We start from the raw sequence: 22,564 nt of genomic DNA on the forward strand, positions 1-22,564 counted from the left end.
TCCTTGAGTTGTTATAAGTGCTAGATGAATGAATGCATATAAAGTGCTTCGAACAGTGTCTCGCACTTTATAAGTATTCAACAAATGTTAGCTATTACTACTAGTGACCTGGTTCACCATGGAAATGTGTTAAGATATATTAATTTCAGGTGCATGGCTTAAAAGACTGATAAAAGAAATGGTGCACTTGTTTCTGGAATGCCTACAATTCCCTTTCAGGCCCCTATAATCTATGAAAACTGTACAAACTGAAGTCAGAAAGACCAGAAGTAGAATAGCTCTGATGTTTACCAGCAAGGTGATCTTGGGCAAGTTCCTTAACTTCCCTGAACCACAGTTTTTCATCTGTATAATGGGTGTAGTAATTTGCAGGGTTGAGTGATGTATGGCTAGTTCAGTGGCCATAGATTGTGCAAACAACTGTTAGTTTGCCTTTAAGCAGTGATCTTAATTAAACTCAGTAATATTTTCAACTTTTACAATTTTCAGTGGGTGGGACCATCCTGAAATGTATGGACTTGAAGAAGATGCCACCCCATGCTGACAATCTGACTTCTAGATAAAAACCCTTTAAGCAGGCTGGTTAGTCCAGTGGTTAGAGAGTGGTGTTGTAAAACCAAGGTCAAGGGTTCTTATCCCTGTACCAGCCACCCACCAAAAACAAACAAACCCGTTAAGAGATACATCTCTAAGGGGCCCTTCTAGGAAGTTCAGAAATGGGGCCCAAAGCCTCTGGCTTTTCTGGATATATCCAGGAATTCTCCTTAGGGCCCCCTTCCAATCCTAAAGAAGATGTTGTAGATCCAGATTGTTTGGAAAGAAGAGGACAATGGAGTAGGGGGCAGTGTATTGTAGTATGATGTGACATTTCTAGGGTCATAAACCCATCACTCTGGTGGGTGCTCTAGTGACTAGAGGCCTACCAATGAGGTATGAAGATCATTTCGCTGCAGTCAGGAGACCTGTCTGGGTAAGTCTCATTTATCTGCCGCTAACTAACAGGTGACTTTGGGATAGATACTGAATGGCAGATGTGTCAGTTCTAAACTGCTTGAACCCTGTGGGCCTCAGTTTCATCCCCTGTGAATTGAGGGGCTTGGAGTACATAGTGTCTAAACCTCCTTGGACCTTAAGATTCATCTTTCTGATGATCGCTGAGGAAGTTAATGAAGTTCTAAGACATGTATTTTCAAGCTCAGGGAATGTTTAAATCACCGTGGTAACAAGAGAAATCAGCAATCAGTTTTCTGATTTAAAAAAGTGCCAGTGTGAAGGAATGCATAATTAGCATTGCTACCATTTAAATCTTCTGGTAAGAGTGTAATAAAAATGCTCGCTGTTTCTACAGTAAGTCTGTAATTATCCAGGTGAGAACTCTCCCCCTCCCACCAGGGGTCTACAATCACTGTACGAGCACCCCCACCCCACCCCCACCCCCTCCTCCCAGCCTGTCCTAATTTTAAAGTGGCCTCTCAGTCTCTGCTCACTTGGAATGTGTGCTAATTTTATTACTGGACTAGAATCAAGGTAACCAGGAAAATAAGCATGCTGTTTAAAAAATTACAGAGTATATTCCAGTGCCAAATAGAAGTGATTTGGGGATTACTGGCTGCCTGGGGGACTATTTTCTGTACATTAGTGAGAATAATCAAGAGCTGGCCCAAGTAGCAGCCCATGGGCCAAACACAGCACTGCCTGTTTTTATATGGCTCATGATCTAAGAATAGTTTTTACATTTTTATCTTTTTTTATGTTTTCTTGTTTATATTTTATTTTTTGCTTCTTGGTTTTTCCATTTTAAATGGCTGAACAAAAATCAAAGAACAGTATAATATATGAGATGCAAATTTTGCATCCGTAGTAAAGTCTTATTAGAAACTCAACCACAATGGCTGCTTTTGGGCTAAGACGGCAGAGTTGAGTAGTTGAAAGCTGAAAATATTTATTGTCTGTCCCTTTATAGAAAACGTTTGCTGACTCCTGCTGTGGACCATTGTAGGAAAAACATCTACTTGCCAAATGGCCGGATGGGAGCATAAAAGAAACAAGAATACGGGGGAATATACTGGGTTAATCCTGGCACGGTAGAATGTTTACAAAGATGGGGCACAAGGAGGAAGTCCCAGAAATTGTATGCTACAAATAAGACCTAGCATACTTTACCTGGGCCTCTGGATCTAGCAGAGCCCAGTGCAGGTAGAAGATTCATGTCTCTGAAGCATTTCTCATGAGTGGAGATGCTGGTAGGGCGCACAGGGTAATGAGACAGGACACGAGTATTAAACCTTTCCCCATTAAATCTCTCTGACATTAAGGCTACTGCCCTTTTCATCAGTACCACTTTGTGATGTTTTACTGTAATTTTAGTAGAAACCTCATTAACTAGAAATGGAGAAGACAGGAAAGAGTAGGGAAAGGTTTAATTAATCTTGTTCATCTCATCTTCCTCTTTTGAAAAGAATACCAAGCTAACCACTTAGCTGGAAGAGATGAGTTGGCTTAAACTAGGAATGTATTGAATAGGCTGCCATTGATTTAAAAGGTTACCTAGTTGTACCCAGGAGCTCGTTGTTCTGCAGATCTTGCTCTATGCTGTGTATTCTATTTAGACATACAGTTTGCACTAATCCTAGTAAGGCTGGAGTCTTTCTCTGAGATGGTTATTTCAATTTTCTCCTTTTATTCCTTCCCCTTACCTCCCTGCAGGCAGTCAGCCAGTCTCCATGCAGTTTTTGTGTCTGGGGAGGTTTGTGGCAGGGCAGAGTGGAGATGTCTCTAGACATACTTTATGTGGGGAATTTTTGTTTTTCAAAACCCTGATCCATTAAAGCAATTATGCTTGGTGTCTTTGACAGGGAGGGAAGAGGGAGAGTGCTTTTGAGATGCAACCAGGCAGGGAAAGGAGCTTTTTGGAGTCTGGGAAAGAGGCTGAGCCAGCCTGTGGGTTGTGCCCGCAGCAGGGGGGCACTTACCTGCCCCTTCGGTGAGCTGAGAAAGGAAGACTTGGGAGAGAAAAAGCTATGGTGCTTAGCTTTGGCAAAGATGATGGAGCTCCTAGGTGACCCAGAAGCTGCAAAACCCATGGACCTAAAGGGACAGCATAGGCCCAGGGTGATGTGTGTTCTGCTTTCAGACCAGTGACTATCCCAGTGACCCAAGGGCTTTCCAAGACCCAGGGACTGTTGTTCTTCCTCGGGAGGCGCTATCCTCAGGAAGGACTGAACTGCCTAGCAGAACGCGAGCTAGGTGAGCTGAAGGAAATGAAAGAGACATGTAATATTTTTTGTGCACTATCTTGATACTTTTGATAATTAGGCAATCTCTTCGTTTAGATGCTTTAAAAAAGAGTTTTATGTTTTAGAAAGAGTCTAACGGCATAGAAAAGCATGCTGGGCTCTGGTAATTATGTCTGTTACTTACTGAGGTAAATCAAGCTATTTAAGCGCTATCTGGTGTCAGCACGTTTTAATTGCAGGTAAAATGCCCTGGAGGACATCACTCCTTGGGATCTACCAGCTAACATTTGTAGAGTTCTAAGCATTTTACACTGTGTTATCTCATTTGGTTCTCTCAACTACAATAGGCGGTACATGTACTCCTAGTTCTGCTATTTTACAGAAGAGGAAACCAAGACACAGATAGGCTCCCTCCCTTGCCCAAGGTCACAGAGCTAGTGGCAGGGCCAGAATCTTAGTGGCCTGACTCCTGCACTGGTGCTGTTAGCTACTGTCCTGCACTGCTGGCCTCCTGAACACAGGACAATTTAATGTGGCAAACGCCATGCCATGCTGACTGTCTATCACAGAGCATATAAAAAGGGAGGAAAATGAAGGTAGTTGGAGCTGAATGAAAAATGGATGGATAGCTCAGTTGGAAGGCTTGACTATAAATCGTTAATTTAGAAAAAGAACTGACTGGAGAAGGATGCAAATCACAGAACGAGGAAGCTCCCTAACTTGCAGCAACAGTCCTCACCCAAAGCTGCTTACAGGGAAGGCTCCTAATTCTCCAGTCTATGTCCTATTTTACGCTGTTGGTCAGCATCCAGAGTTCATTACTGCTCTTGCTTCACAACGCCATGGCTACCTCAGGCACCTGCCCCTGCCTCTTCCCGGGGCAGGTCAGGGACTTTGCGCACCAGTTCATCCGGGAGACACCGGTGGCAGAAACGTTGGCCTCTGAGCAGCGCCCTCGAGCTGCTTCTCCCCTGGGCTTCTGTGCCTCTGTGACCCCACCCATCAGTCACCTGCTCCACTGTGCTGACTGACATCAGTGACTTCCAAATTACTGGCACATTTGCACTTACGATGAGGACTTTAAAAAACATGAAAGTAATTTACTACATATTTTAACACTTAGCATTAGTTCTAACAGGGCTGGTAGGTACCACTGTGGCAGCACAGTTTGGGTATGTGTGGAGACTTGTTTTTTTTACTTCTAGGCCTATCCTACTTTATGTCTGCATATGTATGCATGTATTCGTGTCTACATATGTATGTATGTCTGTGCATGTATACATGCATGCACGTCTAAATATGTATGCCTACATATATATGCATGTCTACGTATGCATGTGTCTGTGTATGTATGCATGTATGAATGTCTACATATGTATTATGTCTGTGTATATATGTATGTCTATGTACATATGTATGTGTATTATGTTTGTCTACGTATGAATGTACATATGTATGTCTATGTATGTCATTTGTAGTATGGTCTATGGCACAGCAGTGTAGGCATCACCTGGAAGCTTCTTAGAAATGCCAAATCCTTGACTCTACTCAGACCTACTGAATCAGAATCTGAATTTAATAAGATCCCTGAGTGACTGGTGTGCACATTACAGTTAAGAACCACTGGGCTAGAATTTACATATTGAAATTGATATTCTTTTATTACAATTAGTTTCTTTTTATTTCTCCTTTATATTGCAGTTAGGTCAATATATTGATTTAAAAAATATGTGTATAGGTAAGATTAATGATCATGAATTTCATTTCAAGGTACTAAAAAATGTATCACAAAGTATTTCTCAAGTGAGGGGGCAATGGGTTTAAGACAGATGACAACCACTGTTTAAAAGTATTGTGATTCTGAAAAGTTTGAAATTCTGCCTTACATTCATTCTTGGCCTTTATTTCCTTATTTGGGCAAGCTACTTCACCTCTCTGGCCTCAGTTTCCTCATCTTTAAAATGAAGGGCATAGAATTAAATTATTTTAAAAATCCTATCCAGACATAGCCTTCTCTAGGTGAGTCAAGAGGGAAGAAGGTGTGTGCTGGAAGAAACAAATGAAAAACGTGAAAAAAAAAATGTGTGAAAGAACCAAGGGGACATAGGAAAGGAAAAATACATCAAAGAACAGGAGGAACAGAGAGACAAGGATGTGGACGGACTAATAATGAAGACACGAAGACAGGAAACAGAGCCGACTTCTGATAAAAGCAATTCCACCCGCCCATGAATTTTCATGGCTACCAGCTGGCATAAAGTCATAAAGACAATTTTCAGCTCCTCTAACGGAGTTGCATTTGTAATAATCATAACAATATTTCTACAGAGTAAAAATGACAAAGATGATTTGAAATGAAAAACACTGGCAAGATGCAAAATAAATGTCTGTACCTGGCAACAGATTTAGGGATGGGACAGAATTTGCATGAGGGAAATTTATTAATCAGCTGAAACTATGGGGCGTCAAACCTGGAAAGGCTTTTGATGGTTCCTGGTTCATCTCCTCAGGTAAATCAGAGAGAAATGATTCTGGATTAGCCTCTTGCAACAGTGACTTCCCTCTCACCATGGAAAAGAAGGTGACACGTACTCTTTTCCTTTTTCACTATCTGCCGCCCAAATCACAGCTCCATGAATGCTCGAATGCCACATCCATTTGTAAATGTCTCTGTTGGCCTTTGTGTGTTATTGGATCCTTCTGAAGCCAACCAACATGGTGGAAACTATAATGTTTCACCAAGAGACATTTGTGGGTTTGAGCACCTACTAAGCATGAGTTATCATAAATGACGGGACTAAGACCTTCCTCTGACTCAGCTTACAGTCTAATAGGGGAGATAAACATAACAGCTAATATTTATTGAGAGGGTTCTGCATACCAGAGAAATGTAACAGCTAACACTTAAATATAGTTGTCATTTTGGTAAGTGTCCTATGTGCAATTTTTTCCACTTAACATTTTTTTTGATTTCATATCCCTTGGAAGTATCTACTATTATAACCTCATTTTATCCGCGAGAAATTGGGGAATCAGGAAGGTTAAATAACTCACCATAAGTTACGCAGCTAATGAGTAGCCAAGCCTGGATTCTAAGCCCAAATAGAAGTGACTGGGGTCCCTGTCTCCTCAACTACTGCCCTACGCTAGCTCAGAAAAATAATCATGATCAGTGGAAACCACATTAGACTAAATGCTCACTTTATGTTCCTCCTGGTTCCCCCCTCTGAGTCTAGGTGGCTGGGCATTTTTATTTATCATAAGTATTTGTTTATCCTCTCACACATCTGATTGCTTGACTGAAATGAATAGGAAGACTCCATGTTGGAGGGTGCTTTGGAGCTGAATTTTCAGGCACACAGCGGTAGAATTTTGACAGAGGATGTATTTTCAATGGGAGAAGACACTTTAGTTCAGTTTCTTACGCTTTTTTTAAAAAAATCATTACTTCAAAAAATATAATAATTTTTAGACCTCCTGCCAACCCGGGATTATGATATACCCCTGGAGTTCCCCTACCCTGTGAATGTCTGTCCTAACGAAAGGAAATAGCATGACTAAGGGCACGAGGAGGGAGAGTGTCATTTTTCTCATAGGCAAAAAGAACCCCTACTTTTTTACATTGCCTTGGCTTTTTATCAATCTTTACCTGAGACAGACTGGAAATGCTGCACAGTCCAGGCGATCAATACAGACAGGAGAAAGGTTCCCAGAAAGTAGATCTGCAAACATCCGAAGCACGTATCAGATAACTGACAAAGGGCGGGGACCACAAGGGCGGGCTGGGTGGGATGATACCTACCAGGGCTGAGTGCAGGACGGCGCCCCAGATAAGCCGCAGGTGGAGGTAAAGCCAGGCCAAGGAGCAGGGGCTGAAGGACTCCTCGTTACTGTGGCTCCAGCACCTGCAGACAAAGCCCAGGTGGCTAATTTTGGTGGCACTACACATGATGAGCATTTTCAGATCCTCAAATCTACACTCTGCTTTTGGACAAACTAGCACACTTGAGATGAGAGACATAGAAGGAAAGCCAGTTCTAAGTGGTTGGGGCCTGACCTGAAATTCTAAGATCCTAGCAGAAATCTCAGAAAAAGGTCAATTGTGTCCTTAATGAAAAGCCAACAGGTCAAGAATGACCCTGAAGCACTGGGCCTGCCAAACAATATTTCCGTCTGAGTGTCTGTCCGAAGTCCAGATGCAAGAATGACTCTCTATCTTTCAGAAAAGCATGGGCTAATCAGATGTGTTATTTTTTCCACTCTCATAGAAAACCTTGGTCAGCACTTGAACTTCAGGTCAAGCACATTCTATATCTTAAGCCTCAGATAATAGAAAGGAAAATACATTTGAGTCTGGCTGAGTGTTCTCAAACAGAAGCAAATCCTGGGCCATTTTTATAATAATTGACATTTTAAAATAAGAGTAAGGCTAAGAACTAAAACCAAACAAACAAAAAGGAAAACAAAACAAAACTAAATAAACAGAAATAAAATAAGGGTAAGGCTAACTTTAACCAGGAAGCAAACACCACCCACTTGGGTTTTCCCAGATTTCACAGTGGTTGACAGGCTGTGAACTCACCTTTCATACAGTTCCCGGAGAATGGAGATGTTATTAGAATGGATAGTTGGGTCAATTTCCAAGAAATCCAAAATATGATGTGGGATTATAGCACCTTCCTCAATTAGTAGGGCCAGGTTAAAAAATCCCTAAAAATAAGTCACAAACCAAGCTCATCACCTCTTAATAATAAAATTCAGACATACACCCTTCATCAGAATGTAAACTTTTACAACCTCTAAACATTTTTTTTTTCAGTCCCTAGAGCCAGATGGTTTTGTCATCTTCATTGATGAATTGTTTCCCTAAATACATGCATTTGAGAAATTTATTTGCAGAAGAACCAGGAGGCTTTCAGAGGAAGCTGTGTCCCATCTGCTCAGAAGCCAGTCAACCAGGAGATCTGTCCTTTCCTGCTCATTCTCTCAAAACAGAACTTGCTAGAAAACATGCCCTTGTTTCATCAACAAAATCAGAACACCGAGTCGAAGACAATGTCCATCACTTATACACTATGCCCTAGGTCGCCAACAGCCTTTCAGAAATCTGGCAAAATGTACAGAGTAATGCATGGACATTTCTCTCAGCTTTGCTAGGCCAGTGTGGAAAACCTTCTCTCATGATTCCTCTTGGCATAGATCTTCACTATGGTACATTTTCCTACCTCGTCTTCCTGAATCTTGTTCTTGACCCTCAGAGGTAGAACCTACCTTATTGTGCTTTGCAGGTCCAATAAAATAACACAGTTAAAGAGCCTGACTGTAGTGATGCTTCATAAAGGATGGATTCTACCATATTACCTGGAGGAAATACACCTTCCATCATGAGCTGAGCATGTGGCCAGACCAAGAAGCAAGACAAAAATGATGTACTTACCATTAGAGCTTTACACATTAAATGGCGTTGTTGCCATTCAAAGAATTCATGGTCATGTTTTAATGGCTTATATCCTCCCTCAGACCTTGCCTTTCAGTTGTCACTGACAACAATCTAAATGAAAATCACCATCCACCAGTTTGTAGACACCAGGATTCTCACAACCATCCTATGTAGCAATCCTGATCAAAACAACAAGAGCTAACATTTTCTGAGCACTTGCTATATGCAAGGCACTGTTTTCACTTGTTCCTCACAACAACAAATTGAGATAGGCACTATTATCTCCCGTTTTTACAGATGAGAAAACTAAGGCACAGAGGGGTTAAGGGACTTGCCCAAGGTCAAAAAGCTGGAAAGTGGCAGAGCTCGGATTCAAATGCAAGCAGACAGGGTCCAGAGTCTCACATCTTAACCTCCACCATGCTGCCAAATAACCTCTAAGTAGATTAAAGTGTTAAGTATCTTTAAGATGTGCACACACATGCACACACAAACAGCAGAAAATAGGCTACTTCTCTATTCTTTGAAAGGAAGATATCTTAAAACTTGAAGTATTAGAAGAAAAGAAAAAAAATGACTTTATAAATTAAAGTCTGATCGATAAACATAACAAAATTAAAATAAGTGGGAAAATAGATTAAGAGAATATTTGTATGCAGTGTAATAGCTTAAGGTTCATTACCTACAAGGCAAATATATAAAGAATTAATTATGATTTACTTAAATTAAAAATATATCAAAATTTAAATAAACAAACAGGCAAAGAATAAGAATAGAGAATTCACACAAAAGAAAATACAAAGAGTAAATTATAATCAAGCATATATAAAAGTGTCCATCCTCAGTGGTAATTAAATAAATGTCATTTAAGACAATAGGAAGTATCAACTTATAGTTATCCAATTAGCAGAATTAAATGATGAAAACATCCAGTGCTGATAGATTTCAGTCATCTTTTACTTAACCATTGCTCAGTGAGGTATTAATTGGAAAACCCATTCAGAAAGCAAATTAGCAATATACTACCATGTAGTCATAAAATCATTTAGACTGTTTGACTCAGTAGTGCTATCTCTCAGATGAGAAGCAAATTATTCAAATGAAGAGAAAAGATGGATATGTGAAAGTGTTCATTACAGCACTAGCTATAATTGCAACAAAATAGGAAACAACCTCCAAGTCTTCCCTGGTGGACCATAAATCCCATGAAAGCAAGAATATTGTCTATCTTTTCATCTTATGTCCCCACACTAAGCATTGTCTAAGACGTGGTAGGATTGGATAAATATGTGCTGAATCAATGAATCAGTTAGCAAATAAAAGAATAAGCATCCACCAATAAGGTAAAGCTTAAGAAATTACAGTCCATCAACTCATCAAAATATGGGCCAGCCATTAAGAGTAAAAAGGAGACTATGTAATAAGATGCTCATGGTCCTACAATTAGTGATTAGACACATTTTAACAGTGGCACGAGCACTGCAGATAACATTACAGATAACACATTCGCCTGTGGACAGGGGCTGCAGGGGAATGTGAAGACACGAAGAAGTAAAAGCCCCTGTCTTGCAATTCTCGGTGCATTCTTTGATTTTTTTTTCTTTTAAAATTATCCTTTATTGTTTTTGTATCATTGCCTTTCCAAAAACTAAAAATTGAAATTGAAAAAAAATTATCCAGGCCTAATTATAAACAACAACAGATATCATCTAAGGGACTTCGTTTCTTCAGCAAATCCCTCTAGCAGCAATTCCTGCTTCATTTTGGAAGAAACAGTAAGAGAACAGATCATGTGCTTTGAGTTTACTCAGTGTTGGGTTCAGAGCTTTACACCAAACCTCACAACATATGAGGTAGATGCCATCGACAGATAAGAAAATAGAGATTCAAATTTAGTGACTTGCTATGTACAAACAGCTGTGAAGTGAGAGACATGTGGAATTTTAACCCAGGTACATAACCACTTCGATGCAGTTCCTCCATTAAGAAAAAAAGAAAAAAAAAAAAAGACAGGCAGGGAAGAGTCTCCAACATTTTTCTGTGATCAGATTCTAAAGCTCAACGCCTGAAACCTGCTGCACAGGAGGGTAACAACTATCCCAACTTCCATCATGAAAACAACCCTGAGATCTCACAGAAGAATTCCAATTAGCAAATGCATAAGAAATGAGAAGAGTAGAGAATCATCATTCCAACACCACAGTAATAATTGTTGCAGGCAAGATCTATTAAAATTCACGGGCAAAACTAAGGAGAAACAAGATATTTGCAGAGTCTCAAACTATCTCCCCAAGATATCTACAAGTTAGAAAAGGAAAAATACTAATTTTTCAGTGGAGAAACCACATTAACCAAGTGATTAAGATTAACCTCACCAGTAATAAGATGTATTGTCATGCACTCCTGATACGATGCACTCATAAGGACATATCATTTCTGTGGATTTCTTGCCCCCAAATCCATAATCTCAACATATTCATGAAAAAAAGGAGACAGACCCATATGAAGGGACATTCTACAAAATACCCAACCAGTATTCTTCAAAAGTATCGAGGTCAGGAAGATAAGGAAAGACTGAGGAACTGTCACAGATTGCAGATTAGAAAGAAATATGACACCTAATGTGGGATCCTGAATTGATTCCTGAAATGGAAAAAGGATAGTAGTGGAAAAAAAATTGTGAAATCCAAATAAAGCCTGAAGTGTAGTTAATAATACTGTCCCAATAATCTTTTCTTCATCTGACAATGGCATGGTGGTTATGCAAGACACTCACATTAGGGGAAACCAAGTGAAGGGTATACAGGAACTCTCCCCACTCTTTTTTGCAACTTTTCTATAAATCTAAAATTATTTCAAAATAAGAAATTTCAAAGAAAGTCATTGACAGAAAAGTCACATCACTGAAGTACTGGCCCAGCTATATGAGCAGCAAACCACTTTCTATTGTGGCCACACTTCTAAATTCTTGAGCTTGTACCTGTTGGGTTAGTTTGATGGGATCTGGTAGAAACACCCTTAAGTCTGGAGTCAGAGACCCAAGTTTCATTTCTGGGCTACTTTGCTTCCTCCCTGATTATCTGGTCTTAAACAATTCATTGCTTTGTCATATCTTGTTATCTTCGACTACAAAATGGGTATAAAAATTCCCACCCCCATGGGATGGCTGTAAGAGTGATGTGGGGAACACAGTAGGTGCCCAATAGAAGTTCGCCATTATGGTTAGTGTCTGCACTGAGTTGTCATGAGGGATGTGTGAAAGTGGATGAACAACGACGTTGTAAACTGTGCAGCAAATATAGACAGAAAGGATTTTTAGGATCCTAGGCCTTGCAAGCTTACAATGGACAGCCCCAAGAGCCAGTTTGGGTTGTTGCTGCTGTAGTTGTTTACCTGGGAGTCTCCATCCAGTGCCGCTTGGGCATACATCTGCACAGACGACTCAAGATCTTGTGACTGGTTTTGGTGACCATAGTAGTAAAGGTCTCCCATTTTCAAATATGCTGCAGGACACAAAGCACAGATCCATTTGTCAAATGGTTTGCTCCCAGACTGCCATTTTAAATTATGGGCCCATTCACAGAACTGAGTTTTTCCTATTAGAATCTGAATACAAAACATCTTCATGTTTCCTTGGTGTGTCGGGAGGGGGAAGAAAAGGCTCTTGCCCCGACCACTCCCATTTCTAGACATATCTTGTTTGGCCAGGTAGCTCTCCTGAATAGCTATGTTTACGAGACTCTCATTCTGCAACCTCACAGGCCAACCAGCCAAGGTTGTTTTGGGCACTTTATTTCACATCCAAAATCTTGCTGCCCATATTTGGTATCTCTTGTGGCGTCTCTTCACTTTGTTTTAGCCATGTATTTTATTTTTCCTCTGACGAAAAACTTTTGTGTAAGAGTCAATGTGTTAGTCAACGTCCAATCAGAAAAACAGAATCGATCTTAGGTAGTTCAGAAGAGGAATTTTATCATGTGGAAGCGGCTACCAGGATGTTGGAAGAGCTGAAAGGCAAATGAGAAGCAATAGGCCACTCGGACATCAGCTCTAGGGAGGCTACTATCATCCTTAGGCTTGGGGCCACAGGGTGGCTGTGACGTTACCAGAGCCCCAGGCCCCCAAGGGAATTGAGACCAAAAGGGTGGAGTCACCAGGCAGGGGCTAGAACCATGGAAATGCAGCCACTGCCGCAGATGTGGCCCAAAGCAGACAGAGAAGATACTTGGGCTCTCGCCTCCTCCTACCCTGCCATCTTTGGCTAGGGCCTCCTATTGGCTGAAACTCATCAGAAGTCTGAGGGTAAAGGAGCCTGGGACCCAGAGGCCAGCCCCTACCATGCAGGGCAGAGCCAAACTGAGGGACCAGGGAATACATCTGAGGGCAAAAGACAAATGACCTGTCCAGGGAATCGCTCCATAACAACTTTCCCTTTTGAATTCTCATTAATTCGGAAGAAACAGTGGCACACAATGAGACAAGTGGCACGAGGCTGCGAGCAGAGTATAGCCACGATTGCAACAGCAGGGATTTTTTACTTTCCTTCCTAAGAGCTTAGAAATATCCCACGTCACATGAAGCCGTTAGGTGTTCCCTGTTACTAAAGATTAAAAGCCTCCAATGCTTCAATTTAGCACCCATTTTTCTGTACATACCAAATGAAGGAGCATCAATTTGGAAAACAGAGAAATTATAGTATCTCCAAACACAGTTAACACCCAAGAATCTCCTGGCCAGGTCCTAAGGGATAAAGGGAAGAAAAAATTAATTCATTAATATTTTGGCCAAGTGACTAATTTTGCCTTTGTAAAACCCAATTCATTAACCTTAACTTTAGAGCTTCTGCTCTGAGAAGAATACATTTACTTACTGGCCTCTCCTCACAGATGTGTGCTAAATTTGTCTGTGACACTTCAATTCCAGTTTCTGCTGCTAAAACATAATACAGCAAAGCTTCATGCCTAAAAATAGATGATTAATAATAAATTTCATATAGTGGCTCTTACTAATATTCACAGAGAGCTTTATATTCATACATAAGAGGGCACAAAATAAGCAGTTTTTTTAAAACCACAAAATCATGATTTTTTTTTTTTCCAAATACTGTTGTTAAAAATACTGCAGGCACTGATTTATTTTCTATCTTAAAGGCTGAACTCACAGATAAGTTGGGGAGCTAGTTGATACAACAGCTACCTCTACTGGCTGAATGCTATGTCGGGTGCTAGCTGGGGAGTTGTCTTATTAGCCTTGGGTCCTTGAATCCTTCCATCCTCACTTAGAGGAGATAAATGGTATTAAGAAAAACCCCTGTGCTTTAGAGTCCTCTGTTTTGTGAAAGGCTTTATAGGGCTTAGGATTCTGAACAAGCTTAATTAAAGCTGAGCTTTTGTTGTGCATTAGAAGTTTGGCAAAGGAGAGGCAGTTTACAAGGGGTTTGATACCAGTGGCAAAAATACATATGAAAAAATAAATGCTCAACACCACGAATGATTGAATAATTGCAAGACAATGAGCGATCACTTTTCATCTGTTGAAAGATTGGCATAAGATTCATATATGGAGTAATGACAAGGGCTTGGGGAAATGCACATACCCCTACAACCACTGCTAGTGGGAGCGCCAATTACCACAATGGTCTGCTGGACGGAAGTGGAAGTCTTAAGAATGCACATACCATTTGACCCTACAGTTCTCCTTTGTGGGGGTCTATTCTAAAGAAACAATCAGAGGTAAGTGCAAAGATTCCATTGCCACAGAGTTCATGGTAGAGCTGTTTATATGAACAACAACAACAAAGCTGAAAACAACGTAACTGTCTGAAAATCGGTGACTAGTTAAATTAACCCACGGTGCAGCCACTTTTAGATGTGGCCATTAAAAATGATGTTGTGGAAGAGTATTCAAAAACCTAGAAAGATGTTTATGCAAAATTTTCCATTCAGTGCAAAATAACATACCAGGGTATATAACAAATGCATATCCCATCTTTACAGAACAAAAATAAAACTGAACACACACATGCATGCACACGCACATGTAGATACATATACGCAGAGAACAAAAAACCCTAAAATTATCCACAAAAATGCTTTGAATACTTATCTCTGGGTGGTGAGAATGCAAGTGATTTTTATTTTCTCAGTTTTCTATGCATTACCCAGTTTATGTGTAAACATCTATTTTAACTCTAAGTAGTTGTTTTGAAAGCTTGTTTTTCGTTTGAAGTAGTTGACATTAATAAATCTTCCTTAACTTTATTTATTTTGGGCAGCTGGCTGGTACAGGGATCTCAATCTTAATTTTAGCTCCACCTAGAAACTGGTTTAGGGAAGGTTGGGTGGGAGAGAATAAGGGAGGCAGATCCTGAAATCATCTTTCCTAAACTGCTGAAAGCAGCTCTGGCAGACCATCGCTTGGAGACAGAGAGAGGTGACTGGGGATCAAATTAGGACAGTCAGACCTTCACTCAGACATGCTGCAGGTCACAGGCCACGTGGCTGCTGAGCAAGCCGATTCTCAGCCTCTGAGATGCCTAAGGCAGCTGACCAATTAGCCATGACTCATGCTAAAGAGAGGCAAGGTCTCGGCTAAGCAGCGTCCCCTGCAGAGGCAAGCAGGATAACAAGCCCAAGACTGCAGCTACAACAACCACACAAAAGATGCCTAGGAATTTTCTTATATAGTTTGCAAAAATCATGTTTGGTTACAAGAATCCTCAAAGCAGACCCCAAACAGAGGGCATGCAAGGGAGGACCAGCAGAAAGTCCCCATCATTCTGCAACAAGGTCCTGTTCCTAAGGTCCTATAATTTCAAGTTTCTTCAGAGACATTCAGGCTTGTACCAATGCACAAGTTTCCACCACAGATGGACAAGGGAAGGAGATGGTGTAGACCTGTCACGCAAGGTCAAATATCAGGCCAGCTCCCTCTGTTGCCATCACTGGCTAGGATGTGGCTCATGTTATTAAAGTGTAATAATATGAGTTTTTCTTGAATAGCAAAAAATCCAATAGGCTGGCTTTAGAATTGGGGGTGAAGGCATGGAGGCTGACAATCCCTGTAAGAATACACACTATGATCAACTTTATAAAGACAATATCTTGTCTCTAAAGTTACCTTGATGATGGGGTAGGGAAGGGAGGAAAAAGTTTTACAGGAAGACTTCTACTATCCGATTATCGTATAAACCAGGAGTAAATTTCATAGAATTCTGAAGCATTTGCAATGAGGAAGCTCTGAAATCCATCAAAAAGAGATGTCTAAAAAAGTACCTGATGCCAATAGAGACACTGAACAGAAATCCACCTCTGCCTCCCACCCTGCAGAAGCAATCACCAGATGCCTGTGCACTCTGGGACCACCAGCACCCATTATCATATATTGAAGAGGGAGCTATAGGTGGGGTTAGACACCCAAGATCAGAATTTCTCAGCTTATTTAAACTTTTGAGACACAACGCCTCTGTAGAAACCCTACTCACATTCAGCCTCCCAGCGCTTTGCTCTTACTTAACTGTGTTTCAAGAGAAACTGTCTGAAGGTATTAATTATAGATATTGCTACACTTACAAGTATATTCAGAGAACAAACATTTAGTCAGCACTGGCTATTTGCAGAAAGCCCAAAGACAAGCTACGAAAGTACTGTCCTTCCATAAATTTCCTCAAGGTTTAGGAAGTCGACCAGAGCTCCAACCTTTATTTCCAGTGACTAAATTAACACTGTCCCCCAGACAGTCATTTTGACAGGGATGGGAGGTGGGTGCAGGAAGGAGGGGACTTAGAGAAAAGAAAGAGTTTTAGGGGCACATTTGCTACCCTCCCCTTTCAGACCCAGCACATACATTTCTAGAAATTTTATAATGATACATCTTAATATTTAATCTTTTGGCTGCTTGCTGTGAATTGTGAATTTGAGTACCTCTGAGCAGTTTTTCAAACAATTATTTTATTTTCTCTGTACTATTTTTCTGCAATGCCTGAAGCAGCTCAGCCTGGAAGGATGAAAAATAACCCAGGGTCTCAGTAGAATTCAGGACCCCTGCTCTATTTCAGAAAGGTGAATTTCTTTCAACTGGAACTTGCATGCCTACTTGTCTTGCCTCAAGCCCACTATAATCCAGGTAACCTCCTGGGTTAAGTATTTTGGGTATATTTAAGACAAAGGACAATAAAACACGTAGCTTGCAAATAAAACACATGTAGGGACAAGCGGGAGAGAAATGAAACATCACAGCCGGCCTTTCCGTTGCTAACTTCTCCTGGTGTCCTAGGACTGCCTCGGGCGTGACAACGTTATCTTCTGTATTACGCTGATACAGCAAAAAACCCTTTTCTCAATCACGCTACTGTTTTAAACTATCCCATATAAATCTTGGAACAACACAGAAAAGCAAAACCTCATCACATTGACACATGTAATTTGAAAATAACGTCCGGAATAAATTCACTCACACAAAAATGAAAAAGGGATGGACTGAGGACATTGATGGATGATTTAGTTCTATCACAGCAAAATAGATGGTACCAAAAAAAGTCACATGGTGGTACGAGAAGGCCAACACACATATATTTCCTACTTAACCCCTCAGAGGGGTTTGGAGACTGGGCGAGCAGGAATAGACAAAAGCACTTTGCCCCAAATATATTGTGGCAAAGATTTTCCCATGTAATGGATGTTAGATGTTCCTTCTTGTTTAAGAAGATGTCTCTTCCTGGATAAGAAGTCTCTAATCCAGACGGAGATTTATCTTTAACAATGCTTAGCATCAGTATGGGGACTGGCAAGGATGTGGAGAAATAGAAATTCATACATGGGAGGCAGGAGAGTAAATGGGTAAAACCATTTTGGAAAACAATTGGCAGTGTCGTGTAAGGTTGAACATGTGCATATCCTGTGACCTAGAGACCTCACTCCTAAGTTCATATTTGAGAGCAACTCTTCCTGTGTGTGCCAAGAGATACACAAAAAATGTTAATGGCTACATTGTACTTAAAAAAAAAAGAAGGGAAACAACCCAAATATGCATTAACTTGAGAACAGGCAAATAAATTGTGATATATTATAGCACCGAATATGAAAAATCATGTGTCCAAATGTATGAACTTTAGAAACATAATGTTAAGTAAAAAAGCAGCTGAAGAATTATATATAATATGATTTTAAGAACATAAAGGTCAGAAATAAGCCAAACTAAATCCATTGCTTAGGAGTATATTTATATAGAGAGAAACTATTAAGAAAGCAAGGGACGGACAACAAGATTCAGGATAATGGTTACTTCTGGGTACTGGGGTTGGGGGTGAGATTTAATCTGGGAGGGACACGCAGGAGGCTTCAGCAGTACTGGCAATGTTCATTTTCTTAAGTAGGGTGGTAGGTTTACATTTTATTATTATTATTATTATTATGCTTTGGAACTTACATAGATATCACATTATTTCATGTGTGTCAATGACTGCATAATAAAAGATGAGAAACCCCACTCAACTGGTTCATGCCTCATGCCACATCTCCGGGTCAAATGCTCACTTCCTTAGACCTAGATTCAGAACTAGTTCCCCTTTCAGGCTCTCCCTTCTCTTCACCATTATTCACAGAAAACAGGCTCTGTCACGTCACTTTCCTCTCCAAAACTGTCAATGGCTTCTCACTACTTCAAAAATTAAATCAGAAGTGTATAACCTGCCATTCAAAATTCTATAAAGTAGCATTTCTTTGGTTTCATTATATAATACTCTCAAGTCTTACTCTCATGGCAAAGTGGATGGCTTAGAATTTTCTAGACTCACCCAGAATTTTCTTATCTTTGCTTTTGTTCTTGCAATTCCCTTTATCATAAATGCTGTTCCCTGTGTAGCTAAGTGAAAAGTCCATTCATCCTTCAAGGCTATATCATCCCAGCCTCCATCATGAAGGCTGTCCCAAGCCTCCCACCCCAGATCGCACCTTTTCTTCCTCAGAATCCCGAATGTTCTTTATATACTGCTCATGGCCCTTTAGTTAGGGTTGTTCTATTTGCTTTAGTTCATTTGTTTAGTAGATTCTGAGCACTTCCTAGGTGCCCCCATGTATGGGGCACTGGGGTACAAGTCACAGTGCAATCCATAAGTAAAGAGCAATCATGATCCAAGGAAGGATAAAAGGGAATAAAGAGATAGGCAGGATTCCAGGTCAGAGGGAACAGCCAGCGCAAAGGCTTAGAGGTCAGACAAAATATGGGCCATGTGAGAATCTACATGTGGAAGAGGAGAGGCTGCAAACTTCCCCAGTCCCTACTTGTGACATCCCCTGAAGCTTATGGCAAGGCAGCCTGAATGAAGTGTATTCAGTAAAATCTGCTAAATTGAATTAAAACTCACAATCAGTAGAGGACACACTTAAATTCTCCTTCTCCCCACCCTAAATCCCATGCTGTGGCTGAATGTATTCTAAAAAAGAGAGCAAGCCACAAATATCTTAATTCATCTAGCCCTTCACAGCAAAATTTTAAGTGTGCTAGCTGAAGTGCTTTGTGATGGTAAATTCAAAAATAGACAAGAAGTCTCAGCTATTAACAAACACTCTTTAAGGGGAAAGCCATGTGAGACATCCTGGGGATGTGTGTGGGGCGGTGCTGTTTACAGGCTTGCTTTCCCTTTGGAAAAACTCCATACATAAACACTTTGATATATGAACATTAATTCACCCTAAGAAGCTATGGGGAACAGAGGGTGAGAGGTTGAGAGGGAAAAAAGTAGAGAATGAGTTAAAGTCAAATTTGGGAATTTTATGAACTGAAGTTCACTTGGGAAACAAGATAAAACATCACAAAAATTGTAAGGTATATTTACAATTGGGAAATAGTAATTTCTCTAAAACAAAAATTTACGGTGGTGCAAAGTGAGGCCACAGATAATAAACTTTCACAGGATGATAATAATAAACATTTGTATTTGGTGCTTTTTTACTGGGCTCATATCCCTGCATTTTCTAATTTAAGATTCTTGCTCACTGAGATGCTAGCTGTTGATTTGGCTGAGGGTGCAGCTATGACCCAATAGAGAAAATGGCGTTCTTTTGTACTTATATTTTAATTTTTAATCAAGGTTCAGATCAGAGTGTGATTGATGGTAGGACTAGTCTAATGTCTTTGAGGCAGGGGACCAAGGGAATATATGCTGATTTGCATATCCTTTTTAGTTATTACCAAAATACCCAGATCATTTAGGCAATAAACCAGCCTAGAAAAATGTGGCCCAAGGGAAAACAAAGATGGGATGCTAGAACTGACAGAAGAAAGCAAAAAAAAGAAGTGAAGTAGAGTTTAGAGAGGTGATTTTTATTTGCAAAATCAATGAATAACAGCAAACGGATGTTTGTAAGTCTTCATATGTGATGTCTCACCCCATATAGGACAGGATGAGATTTGCCAGCTCCATCAGAAAGATAGGAAGGGAAGTATCTACTTAGTTGTGACACTGGACATTGGTGAGTGACTTCCAGCAATCCCAGGTTCCCGGCCATGGCAGATGCAGTAAAATATCTATGGAAGGAGGTAGCGTGAGACTTAAACACACTGATCTCCCTTCTTCCCATGAATGAGGTAGAAATGCTAGACTTCCTGTGGCCTGGAAGTGAAAGGCAGAGGGTCTCACCTAAGTTTTCCTGTGCTGTCTCCAGACTCTAAAACCAAGAGGAAGAAGCTTGAAGGAAAGAGAAGTCAATGTATTTGTGTGTCTCTCAACTTGATGAATGTGGACACTCCCCCTAGAGCACTAATTTTTGTGTATAATTAAACATGGAAATGCTATGTTTTCTAATCAACAGCCAATCAGTCTGTGATACTCTGGATATCATTACTGAGAGGCTGTGATTTCTGTGCAAATTGCTTTTCAGTTGCATTTTAAGACTATACCTCTTAAGACTATACTGACAGATGGAAAGTTAAGGGCTGAGAAAATCCTCTCTAACATGGGTGCCAAGCTTACCATGAACCCTCCAGGTAGGCATTGAGGCCTTTGCGAATGACATGGCCTAAGTAGCCATTTTTCTCAGCTACGTGCTTTGCCCATCTGGAAAGAAAAGGGAAGAGAAAATATGCAAACCATGGCAAATTAAATAATCACTTTTTTCTTCATATGATCTCAATAAATCCCACTTGGGGAATATTTTGCTTGTTAGAATTTTTATAGAGCAACAAACGAGAACTGAATGTTAAGAAGGTAAAAAAATATGCATTTTTGAGAGCTTTTCATTCAGGGCCCTTTCTTATGAATGACTAGGAGTTGTCGTTTATGGAAAGAAAAACATGTAAAGTACATAATGAAAAATATCAACAACTATGGAAAAATATAATCTTCACCAAGAGTTCTAGTGCTCTCTCCATTATGTTAATGATATATTATAAAGTTTCCATATTTGGTTTCTGTCCCCTTATTTATCCTGGAGGGGTTTATTTATAATGAACTAGTCTGTAATCTGTAGACTTATAATCACTTAAAGAATAGTATAAGAATGTATGATTAACAAACTAATGGAAGAGGGAAATAGAATATTTAAAAATACTTGATTGATACAAAGGAAGAGCAAGAGAAGGGAAAAAAAAGACAAAAAAACTAGATGGGACAAATAGGAAATAGTAAAATGGCAAATTTAAAATCAAATATGTCCATAATTATATTAAATATAAATAGATTAAATATACCAATTAAAAAGTAAAATTGTCACACTGAATAAAAAAATATAAAAATCCAATTATATGCTGCTTACAAGAGACATTAAATTTTCAATACATTAAAATTACAGAGAAAGATTAAAATTAAAAGGTTGAAAATAAATATAACATACAAAGATATAACCCTAATACTAAAACTTTGTGTCACTATATGAACATCAGAAAAAATAGACTTTAAGGCAAGGACCAGCAACAGAGGTAGAGGACATTGTAAAATGATAAAGAGGTCAACCGGAAATGCAAAACAATTCTAAATCTGTATGAACCAATATCATAGATTTAAGATACATAACGCAAAACTGACAGAAGTAAAAGAAGAGATGGATAAGTCTACACACATGAGAGATTTTAACACACTTCTTTCAATGACTGATACAAAAAGCAGGAAAAAAAGTCAGAAAGGATATAGATCTGAAAATTATAATTAATGAAATTGATATAATTGATATATATATAGACACTGTATCCAATGAGTTCAGAAAACACACTCTTTTGGAGAGACCATAAAACATATACCAAAATTGACCACATACTGGTCATAAAGCAAGCCTCAATAAATTTCAAAGGATTGAAATCATTCAGAATATGCCTCTGATCACCCTGAAATTAAGCCAGAAATCAATAACAAAAGCATAACAAGAAAATCCATGAAACATGAATATTCACATCAAATATCAATTGTTATCAATAAATAGCAATGATAAAAAACTTCGAGTCAGTCAAAGTCAAGTTTTATCACTGAGTTCAGGTCTGGTTGGATTTGATACCAAATGTCTTATGAAAAATGACACTGTACAGAGCCGGGCTATAGGTGTGAGGGTGTCCTAAAGCAGCTTTTTTTCTATAAAGGGCAAGATAGTAAATATTTCAAGTTTTGTGGGCCACATATGGTCTCTGTTGCATATTTTTCTTGTTTGTTTTACAAGTCTTTGAAAATGTAAAGAGGATTCTTAGCTCTCAGAGCCATACAGAACAGATACCAGGCCATATTTCACCAGTGGGCCATTGTTTGCCAACCCCTGTAAAACACTTTCAGATATGTAAGACATCAAAAATGTGCCTCCTGTTAACCATTCTTTAGAAAGCTACTGTACGGTGTGCTCTACCAAAACGTAGGTGCAGACCAAGAAAGAGGAAGAAAGGGGTCCAACAAAGAGAAGCAAAAAAGACA

At 39.7% G+C, this 22,564-nt stretch overlaps 1 protein-coding gene across 2 annotated transcripts in view; it reads right to left on the minus strand.

Moving 5' to 3' along the window:
• Positions 1–22,564, minus strand: part of SEL1L3 (SEL1L family member 3) — a 98,978-nt gene that overhangs the window by 2,082 nt on the left and 74,332 nt on the right. The window contains exons 17-23 of one of the 2 annotated variants that reach the window (XM_063107780.1): positions 20,648–20,731; positions 13,547–13,637; positions 13,332–13,416; positions 12,070–12,179; positions 7,819–7,946; positions 7,039–7,141; positions 6,886–6,958 (exon numbers count right to left, since the gene is read on the minus strand). In XM_063107780.1, the coding sequence (XP_062963850.1) occupies positions 6,886–6,958; positions 7,039–7,141; positions 7,819–7,946; positions 12,070–12,179; positions 13,332–13,416; positions 13,547–13,637; positions 20,648–20,731 (674 nt within the window). The remainder of the gene's footprint in view (positions 1–6,885; positions 6,959–7,038; positions 7,142–7,818; positions 7,947–12,069; positions 12,180–13,331; positions 13,417–13,546; positions 13,638–20,647; positions 20,732–22,564) is intronic. The other variant, XM_063107781.1, reaches the window with a different exon arrangement.

This window comes from Cynocephalus volans, chromosome 9, assembly GCF_027409185.1.
Source record: "Cynocephalus volans isolate mCynVol1 chromosome 9, mCynVol1.pri, whole genome shotgun sequence".
NCBI lineage: Eukaryota > Metazoa > Chordata > Mammalia > Dermoptera > Cynocephalidae > Cynocephalus > Cynocephalus volans.